General features: G+C 40.6%; 1 protein-coding gene across 2 annotated transcripts in view; it reads right to left on the reverse strand.

The window, feature by feature from the left end:
• Positions 1–617: 617 nt before the first annotated feature.
• LOC103622086 (ADP-ribosylation factor-like protein 8A) overlaps positions 618–10,865 on the reverse strand; it is a 23,781-nt gene continuing 13,533 nt past the window's right edge. Inside the window, exons 2-7 of one of the 2 annotated variants that reach the window (XM_017743788.1) lie at positions 10,390–10,463; positions 9,906–9,999; positions 7,105–7,172; positions 4,489–4,555; positions 3,721–3,791; positions 997–1,009 (exon numbers count right to left, since the gene is read on the reverse strand). In XM_017743788.1, the coding sequence (XP_017599277.1) occupies positions 3,738–3,791; positions 4,489–4,555; positions 7,105–7,172; positions 9,906–9,999; positions 10,390–10,463 (357 nt within the window). In that variant the 3' untranslated portion in view covers positions 997–1,009; positions 3,721–3,737. Of the gene's footprint in view, positions 1,010–3,720; positions 3,792–4,488; positions 4,556–7,104; positions 7,173–9,905; positions 10,000–10,389; positions 10,464–10,865 lie in introns of both variants that reach the window. The other variant, XM_017743787.1, reaches the window with a different exon arrangement.

Raw genomic sequence — 10,865 nt, forward strand, 5'->3', positions numbered from 1 at the left:
AGTGAAGAACTTGGAAGCAAGTATCTGTAAGATGTTAGCAAAGCATCAAAATTTTAAAAGTGAATTGCTTCCTTAGTCTCTTTCAAAAGGACTAATCCTACTTCCAAGCCCAGCCATTTTATGTTGCATACTTGAAAATTCTAAAGTTTCAGGAATGGACAGAGTAGTCCAGAAACACCATGAAAACCATTTCATTTACAGTAAAAATGCTTAGGAAATCCATGAATTTGGGGTTAATAATGTCAAAGAGGATTGCACGTGATCTCACCTGCTCTCTATTTAACACTCTGTTTAAGAAAAATACCCACTGCAATTCCAGACTCTTTCCTCTCCCAATAAAGAAGGATGGGATTGTCTAGAATTTATTTTTCAATTCCAAAAGAATATTCATATGAATAATTCACATTAGTGACTGGAAAAACTAAGTAACTACAGATACATAACTTCGTAAATAACTTCTCTCCAGAGTATTTGAAAGTGTTCTGAGTATCAGCATTTTGTTCAAATAAGCAGCTCTTAATTATAGTTATAATTGATTATTAGTATTTAACTACATGTGTTCACAGGGAAAACATTCTGTATGAATAATTATATGCTATACTCAAAAAAACCAGTCATTTGTTTCCACTGCACAGTTTATTCAGTTTCAAATTAGAAAAAAATTACTATGTATTTGACAATTGGCATGCATCAACTTAAAACATTTCAGCTCAAAAAATCGGTTTCTTCCAGTCATGTATTAAGGCGTTCAGGAATTTCACCTAGGCAGACAAATATCTGGATTCAAAAAATAAAGAATCAAAATAGACAGACAAGTTACAACTCAGATTTACTTCTGTTAACAAATATGACCACAGTGAGTCCTGGTAGTACACAGTTGCATTCCTTATCTTTTCAGTGTGTATAGCTGATAGGAGTCAAAGTGACTGGGGAAGAGTTATCTTCAGCAAAACTTTTCTTCAACAGTTTCTTGATTTGGAGTGCTGAATAAGCCATTGTAATGTTATGTCTGCCAGGATAGATGAAACAAAATGAGAAACTCAACAGTCTGTTTGCAGACTGTAGAAGCACAACAGAACACCAGCAGGTTAATACAAATACAAAAACCCCGACCAAACAAAACCCAGAAATCACAGGTTCTCATTCACACATAATTAAAGTTCAGAATCTAAACCTCCAGGTGGCCCTTTTCTAGTTTTTTGTATGTTATTAAATCATGTGCATTTTGTATTCTTGAAATATGATGACTGACATCAAGTTCTTTAAGCCATAGATAAGGAGCTGTTGAAAAAGCAAAGATTTAGGATGACCATAAAATGAACTGTAAAATCCAGACTAGAATGAAATGCTGTGTGAGAACAAAGCCAAATACACAAACAGAAGGAATGAGAAGGGCAAACACCTGACAATACATTAAGAAGCCATTTAGGTAGGTTGTAGGAGTCCAAGGTCTCTGAAAGACATGCAACACTGGACTAAAATCTGATAGCTGAAATTGGCACCCCTCCTGATGCAATCTAATGCACTGAGCTGAAAACTGCAGCAGTTCACAAACTGATTCATGAGCAGATTAGATGTTTTTGCCTCAAGGCAGTAACATCTGTCAGGAAGGCAGGAAGGATGTCAGGGGGCAGCAGCAGCTCTAGCCCTCAAATTGAAATTTGTTGCCATATCTGTCATAAGTTCAAGACAGCACTCCATGAATATCCTTGCAGACCAGCTTAGGCACTGAGACTGCAGACAAAAGCAACCCACAGCACTTATAGAAAAGCTAATAACTATATAATAATCTTCCACAGTCTCTCAGGACACAGTAACTGGCAGCCTTAGACCTATACCTCCTAATGAGACCAGTTAGCTAGGCTGCAGTTTGCACTGAAAAACCAGTATCATCTCATTCAACTGCATTGACATCAATCAAAAATGCAGAGAAAGAAGACAGCTCCCAGTCTTCTCTTTAATAGACTAGTAGTTTCATCAATTTAATAAGCTAAATATATTTGCATAACAGTCTTTCATTATAAATGCTACTTTCCAGCCCTTTGGTCTCCCTAGCTTCTCACCCAACCTCTTTTCTCAAGGTCTTCCTCAAAATATGACACACGGTGCGCCAACAATACCCACACAGTCCCAAACGCACATGGTATATGCAGTGTGCTCCCATTTTTTATCTTGGTTTTGGCAAATATTCAAGAATCTGGTTAGTCTTTCTAGACACAATATTACACTGGAAGACACTTGACCAAGTCTCAGTTAGGATTTGAGTCTTTTTCATCACTACTCCCAGAACTTCCACAAGTAAGTGGTCTACACTGCCCTGCATCAATGATCCTTCTTTCATGCAAATTTTAGCATGCTTTTTGTTGCATGCTTTTCTCCTCCACGACATCCATATAAATGGACCAGGATCAGAATCTGTTTTCTCCAGGATTCATTCAGAATTTAAGTTGGTTTTACTAGCTTCCAGTCATAATCCCACTTTTGAGAATCTTCACTGCAGCCTTGCCAATTTGACGAGGATCAAGCACAGCGTTTCGAAAACCTTGATCACATTCACTGCCCTTCAACTACTGAGATTATCCTGTGTTGTCTTCCAGAGTCCTTATCTCCTGAAGTCTGATCTTCCCCAGTGTAACAGAACCTTCCATGCATTTCCCTCACTCAGAGGTAACAGTTGCACCCCAAACTGCAGCAAACCTGGGTCTGGTCTCCTTCAAATTAACATACCCAAATGTACACCACTTCCAGGCGAAGCCCTCACTGCCTGACATCTGTGCACACAGCTGAAATCTCCCCCAGCTCACTGAAGTCCAGGTGCCATGTTGGTCTCGTCACCATCTCCACTACCTGGTCCCCTCTGTGTAGGATGGAAATTTCCCCTGCTGCTGAGAGACACTGGCTTTCTTCCCATTCCCACTCTCACAGCTCCTCACTCAGCTGAGCCCTACAGAGCTGCCCAGCTCTTCTACCAAGTCTGGCTTCCTCATGCAGCAGCTATAAATATCTAGCCAGGCTGTATCCCTCTATCCAGCACTTGTTTTAGCAGCATGCAGAGAAGGGTGGCACAGAGGTAGCATGCCCCCAGGCAACTGCTGCTGGCTCAGCCTGTGCTTCATCCCTTCCTCTTGCCTTGTGGAGGGAAGGGAATGGGAGAACATAACAGAGGAAAGGGACAGGAAAGTAGAAGATAGAAAAGAGAGGAAAAGGCAAAAAGCAAAGGCAGATGGGACAAGTTCATGGGGGGGACAGGTCTTCACTGACTACAGGATACACTCGTTGCATTTCCAGTTGGAAAAAAGCACCAGTCCCTCAGTTCGAGGAACAGCCACATGCACGTAAAACCTGCTTACCAAATAAAATCATGTATAGAGTAAATCACCAAAATTTTTTAGGATCACCTAATAATTGGAAGGCCTTCATAAAGCAGCTACTGTTTTTTCAAAAGTAACACAGGTTTCTTGTAAAGGATTCAATTACTCCAGGCTTTAAATATGCTTTTCCAAGGTCCTTGTCAAATTAACTTCTCAGGGAACTAAATATTTCTACAAGTTATTTTTAAATTACATATAATTCTATGTTGAAACAAATACAGCCACATACAATATTTGCAAAATATCTTTTGATGTAAATTGAGATTTTCAATAATAGTGGAGGTAGATGTTCAAACCTGATCTGATCCAAAGTACAAAGCATACACTGATGACACCAGAAGAAGCTTACCTATGTTATCCTTCTCTTTACAGGAAATAGAATAGCAACAGATTTCTCTGTCTTGAATAGCTGAAAGGTTTCTACAGAAACAAAAACGATAAGTACTGTTATAACTCCACAAACACTGAAATCAGGAATTTCCATTAAATTATATGTTTTCTGCTTTTTACTCAGTGGGTTCAATTCTAGTCTCAGATGTTAAATTCTTAAAATATGCCACTGCACACAGAAAACCACACATTTCTTAAACTATAAGGATTAAAAGGTTATAAAGTCATTTCACAAAAATTTGAATTTCTCATTAGATCAGTGTAATAGTGAGAAATAAAACCACAGAAATCCATAAGCTAAAAATAACATTTTGGGGTTGCAACCAAGTATTACCCATGTCTTATCATTCACCTTTTATTCTTTTCACTTAGAATTCCAAGTTTTTATCTCCAGTAAATATTAACAAAATAATAATACTCAAATGATTGCACCATTTATCTTCAGGATGTTTACTATATCATATTAATATATCAGACCTGACTCCTACTGAAAGGATGCTTCTACATTTAGGAAGAAACTGATTCTTAATCAAATTCTTTTTGGGAATTCTCCTACCCCCCTCAGAGTTTCTGAGCACTTTGTCATTTTTTCATTTATTTATCCTCACACAAGTGACACAGACATGCACAAAACATTTTCCGGAAGCAGGTGAAGAGTGAAGGCACTGAGAAGTCTGGAGACCACACGAGAGACTCTAGTAAAGAAGAGAACTAAATAGGGACCTGCCTGGACTTCAGGGAGCAGACTTGGCCTCTTCAGGGATCTGCTTGGAAAAGTCCCATGTAATAAGGCCCTGTAGCAAAGAAGGGCTTAAGAAAGCTGGTTAATACTCAAAGTTCATCTCCAAACTTAAGAGTAACCTATCCTAACAAGCCTGGCAAAAAAACAAAAAGGCATTAAGTGGATGAACAACAAGCTCTTGGCAAAACCCAGTAATAAAAAGGAAGCATACAGAAGGTCAAAGCAGAGACAGGTAACCAGGGAAGAATAAAAAAACATTGTCCACGAATGCAGAGACACTAGCAGGTCAGCCAAAGCCCAGCTGAAGTTGGATCCCATGAGGGATGTCAAAGGAAACTAGAAAGTGACAAATGGAAGACAGGAGAAAATGTGGGCCCACTGCTCAATGAGACAGGGGACCTGGTTACACAGGACATGAATATGCTGCCTTTGCTAGCAAGAAGAGCCTTCAGAAACCCCAGGCCCCAGAGATCAAAAGTTAAGAGCAAAGAAGTTGTACCCTTAATGGAAGAGGACCAGATCAGGAATAAATACACAAACCTGACATATAGAAGTCCATCAGCCCTGGTGGGATGCACCCACAAGTGATAAAGGAACTGGCTGATGTCATTGTGAGGCCACTCAATACCCTTTGAACAACCATGTCGACTGGGAAATGTGCCTAAGAGTAGAGGAAGGCAAACATCACTCTTCAGAAAAAGCAGGAAGGAAGACCCAGGGAAGTACAGGACAGTCAGACTCACCTTGATTCCTGGGAAGGTGATGATGCAACTAATCCTGGAAACTATTCCCAGGCATGTGACAGACAAGAAGGTGATCAGGAGTAGTCAGCATGGATTCACAAAAGTGAAGTCATGCTTGACCAACTCAATAACCTTCTACAATGAAATCTACAGTTTGGTGGATGACGGGAGAGCAACAGATATTGTGCACCTTGACTTGAGTAAGGCTTTGACAGTGTCTTCCATAATATCCCCATAGACTGAGGAAGCTGAGGAAGTATGGGTTGGATGCAAGATGGTGAGATGGACTGAAGAGTGGCTGAACAGCAGGTGATCGGTGGCACGAAGGCAAGCTGGAGCCCAGTGACTACCAGTGTACACCAGGAACCAGTACTGGGTCCAATCCTGTTCTGCATCTTCATTTGTCGCAAATGACGGGGCAAAGCAGAAATTTGCTGATGACAGAAAACTGGGAAGAGTGGCTGATACACCAAAGGGTTGTGCTGCCACCCAGAGGGACCTCCACAAGCTGGAGAAAAGGGCTGACAGGGACCTCCTGCAGCTCAACGAGGGGAAGTGCTAAGACCTACACCTGGGGAGGAACAACCCCAGGCACCAGCACGTCTTATGCCAACTTCTGGAAAAGCAGCTTTGCAGAAAACGACCTGGGGGTCTTGGTGGGTCACCAGGTTAAACATGATCAAGCAGTGTGATAAAAATACTAATGGTATTCTGGGGTGCATTAGGAGTGCTGCCGGCAGGCTGAATGAGGTGATCCTTCCCTTTTACTCAGCATCAGTAAGGCTCTTACCTGACAGCTATGCACCATCAGTACAAGAGGGATATGAATCTATGGGATAGAGTCCAATAAAGGATGACCAGAATAATTAAGGAACTGGAGCAACTCACATACTAAGAAAGGCTGAAGAGCTGAGACTGCTTAGCCTAAAGAAAAAGCTTAGGGAACTTCTTATTAACGTGTACAAAAATCTGAATGGAGCCTGTAATGAAGATGGAGTCCAGTGAAGGGACAAGAGGCAACGGCCATGAACTGAAACACAGGAAGCTCTCTCTGAACACACAGAAACATTTTTTACCTCTGAGAGTGACCAAGCACTGGCAAAGGTTGCCCAGAAAGGCTGCAAAGTTTCCATCCTTGGAGATGTTCAAAAGATGTCTGGACATGGTCCAGAGCAATTAGCTCCAAGGGACAAAAGGTTCTGCTTGAGCAGGGGATAGACAAGATGACCTTGAGGTTCCTTCCAACCTCAGCCATTCTGTGAGCCCCAGTTTAGTAGCCCAGACTTTGGACCACCCTTACTATACGAAAACTTCACTTTCTACTAATTAAAATTATGTGACTTGTGAACCCTGTTTCACAAAATTAGTGCTATACTGATCATTTTTACAAAATTGTGTATTTTCTTTACAATTATGCTTACTATGCATCAATTTGTTAGTTTCAGTAATCCCTAAGTTATGCTTTGGATATATGGCAAAAGTACCTGACTTGCTTGAATTTACCAACAGTAGTTTGAAATGGTTCTGTTCTAATGCCATTCAAGCATTGAACTGACACTGCAATGTACTGTGAAAATTCAAAATGACCCTATTACTATCCAGAGCAGTTGTATGGGAAAACAGGATTATCTGAAATAACTTTACACAACCAGAACAACAATCAAGAGAGGTTCAAATCTACTGCAGTCAGTTATCAGCCTAGATCACTACATCAGGTGCCAGCAGAGCTCAAAGTGGAATATCTGAAAATGGAAAACAGCATCTTTTATAGACAGTTATTGCCAATGACTACCAATGATTTTGACTTACATATCAAATTTCACAATGTCTCAGCTTTTTACCGAAGCCAGCTACTTACAATTTCTCAATTAACTGCTTCTCATCCAGTGCACCTGGGAGGTCTCGTTTATTTCCAAGAACTAACACCTGAAAGAAATCATTCATATGCATATTAAATCCAGGAGCAATGGAAGTTTATTTTTGTCTTTAACTTTTAATTGGCATTATTCTGGATCTTGCAGCTATTTAGAATGCAATAGAGGACATATTCAAAATGACCAATGACTGTGGGAGCATCATGGAAAGCCTGCTCCTCGTCAGGGCCAGATGCTGGATGTATACCTGTTGGGGTCCCTCCCCTACCATGTAGCCCTGGGAGAGGGGCCCTGAGGGCACAGACACGGGGTTTCCCTGCCCCTGCTCAGCCTCGTTCCCATTGGTTGGTTTGTGTTCCCTGCGCGGGCAGAAGGACCCTTGGTCCCGTGACTGGAACAGTTCCGGGGCAGAGCTCCGGCTACGCGGCTGGAGAAATAAACATCTCTGAAACAGCTAGCAAGAATCTGTCTGTCCATATGTATTTCCTTTCCACGGGACTCCTGGTTTGGTATATGCGTGTTGCAGTATCCCCACTGCAACATATACCCTCTGAAAACTGGATCAAATTATTTCTGGGTGTATTAGTATCAAAAGTCTCCTCTGGAAGTGAATATCTCCATTCTGGATGGCATTACAGGATGGTGTCAGATTAAATGCAAAGAAATGTGGAAGAAAGCATGCATCAGGTGCACTCAAGCTGCTGAAGGATATTCAATTCAGAGAACCAGACTGACATTAATCAAAAGTAGGGCCCCAGTAGCAGAGGCTGGGTCCTAAACACCCAGACACAATTCTCTCTACTTTTTTTTGCTCCCTTGCTTCGTAACACTGATGCACTGAACAGCTCAGCCTCCAAATCAAGTATCACCTATACACCAGCCAAATGAGCAATTCCTCTCCCTCCACTTTGAGCATCCATGGTAGAAATCTAAAAGGCAGCCATTAGGAATTAAGTACAAGAAATGCAGAAAATTTACCAAACAGATGCTGGAACTTCAGAGTTCCTATTTAAGGCTTTAAGTATAAATGAAGATCAGATAATTGGGTTGAGCACATTCTAAGATAAAGTAAGCAACTGAAGGCTTTTCTAGTTAGGATTGCATTATTGTTTTCTAGATGTGCTACAATTCTAACTCAAGACTGTCTCATTATATCCCATGAATCTGGAACATATTAAACTCATTACTTGCAGTCAAGATTAATAAGGTTGCTTTAAAATCTATAGTGCCAAATCCTGAGCACAATAAATTGAAGGAAGTTCAATACTAATTACTACATATGAAATAAAAGTAAGTAAGAATATATCACTGCACCTTGGAAATTACTGTGCTGGTCAGGCTGGGCATTTGGAATGTGACATTATAACATATAAAAGGCAAGGAACTTAATTAAATACTACTGAAGATACGAGAGACCAATCATTTCAGTAAGGAAAAGTGAGAAGCAAAAAAGCCTGTGAAGAGAGTGCAAAGGACAGGCAATGTCACTCCCCATGAACAGCATAACTACAGATTTCTGTAGGACTTGTTCAATAGATATTTAAAATATAAGATCACAACAATAATAGCAAACCTTATAAAAAAAGATGGAGAATCACTTGAAAAATTCTTCTTTGAGAATAGTGGGAGCAGAGGAGGGAGAGAGAGAAGGAGACTGACTCTATACTTATACACACCAAGTCCCAGGTATCCATGCGGTGTAGATGCCATTCCCATAACTTGGGATGGCATGGGTATGAACATTTACTTCCTTTCCCACAGTTTGCCATGGTGGCAATGTGTGGATAAGTGGGATGTCCAGATGCTAACTAAACCTTCAGCTTCATTACGCCTGGAATTAGCTCCTTCCTGCTGTGGTGTCTGTACTTATCTCAAGTTCCTGTTGTGGTGGCTTATCTTAATGTAAGTTCCTTCTGTGGCTTTGACAGTGTTTTGACACAGCTCAGCTATGTTCTTGAAGTCCTTACACTGTCTACTCATCCTCAGATAACTTAAGATTACTTGTAGTGGCCAAGTGTCCAAGTAACTGCTTACAAAAACGGGGGCCAAGGAAGAGCCATCAGGTTGTGAGCAACTCCTTCCTCATTTGTATGTACAACTGTTTTCCTTCTTATAATCAAGGTACGAACTCTTGCTTGGTGGCGTCAACGTAAGACCAACAATAACCTGATGGATTCCTAAATTGGCAGATTGCATTTAAAGAAACAACATTAGTCTACATCTTCGTAATTCCTCATGAGAATTTCCACTGAATACACTATTCTTTGACACTTCCAACTGGAGAACAGATGCGTATTTGCATTTTTTCCACACAATTTAGTTTGAAATACTAAGTCAAGAAAACGTCAGGACACATAAAAGCCAAGCTCCTACACAATCTCTGCAGGCAGAGGACACTACTTGAAGTTACTGTGTGCCAACCTGCAGAAAGATGGATCTCACATGCCTTAAGATATTGCCAGAAACGTACCTGAGTCACTCATTGAAATCCAGCCAACAAGGGACTGACTGGAAGTAATCACTGTCTGATAATGCCACATGTGAAAACACAATTTTTCCAAATCTATTCTGACCTTTACACAAGAAAATTTACAAACACACTGCAGTATTTTTAAGTTGTTGAGTACTATGAAAAAAATAACACAGTAATTTTTCTAAGACTGCTCAATGCATCAAGGCTGCATCATATATAACCTAGTATTTTGAAGAGACCAGAGGAACCAACTCATGAGGATTTAGGCTACATTGTTGATATTCAGGTAAGAATAATAATGAAAACACTTACTGGAATTCCATGCAATTGTGGCTTATCTATCAAACTGTGTAGCTCATTCTTTGAAGCTTCTACTTTTTCTAAGTCTGCTGCATCCACCATGTAACTGCAATGAGAATACAGTTATTTATGGTATTGACCATTACTTGCAGAAATTTGCATTATAACACCTGAAATGTGACAAACATGTTAATACTGACAACAGCATTAGAAAAATCCAGAGTTGTATAAGCCCTGCATTTATTGATACAGGAAGATAGAGTTAAATACAGCCCATGGGGAAAAAATGGCCCGGAATATGCAATTACTTACATGTCGGAGTTGCTGCATGTGCAAAACACACTACTTTTATTGCAATGGGTCTTCTTATGTGATGGAGGTGGACAGAAAAAAAACCATACCTATTTTATTTATATATCATTAAATGTAATACCTAATGTTATAATAATGTATGTTGCAAAGTACATTTTCTGTGGACATACAAAAGAAAACTTACACAACTGCATTGACTCCTCTGCAATAACGCTCCCACATGCTTCGAAACCTTGGCTGTCCTCCAATGTCCCACACCTAGAAAAGGTAAGAACACTCCAGCCCTAAAATGGTTTTGAACGACAGAGTACTAACCCAACAGAATAAATGAACTCTTACATGCAGCATGCAAGTTGTATTTCCAGTTCCAAAGTGTTTTTTAAAAAGTCTTCCTGGCTCCTTCCAGTCAATGGAGGGTGTCATAGGTTAGCAAGCATAGTCCCGGAAGGGACATCCTTGCTAAGGGGTGCTTACAGTTTCCTCTGGGAACTGATAGAACCTATCAGCTGGCCAGTTTGGATATGGACAATTCTCTAAGCCACTTAAAGTTGTGATCACCTCTGTGATCCACATTTAAGAATAGACAAACTCCCCCTCCAAGCTCTCTCTCGTTTCCGGCGCTGGGACAGGTGGCTGCGGGGCCCGAGCAGGGCCCAGTGG

The sequence above is a fragment of the Corvus brachyrhynchos genome, unplaced genomic scaffold (assembly GCF_000691975.1).
Source record: "Corvus brachyrhynchos isolate BGI_N302 unplaced genomic scaffold, ASM69197v1 scaffold29, whole genome shotgun sequence".
NCBI classification, from domain to species: Eukaryota; Metazoa; Chordata; class Aves; order Passeriformes; family Corvidae; genus Corvus; species Corvus brachyrhynchos.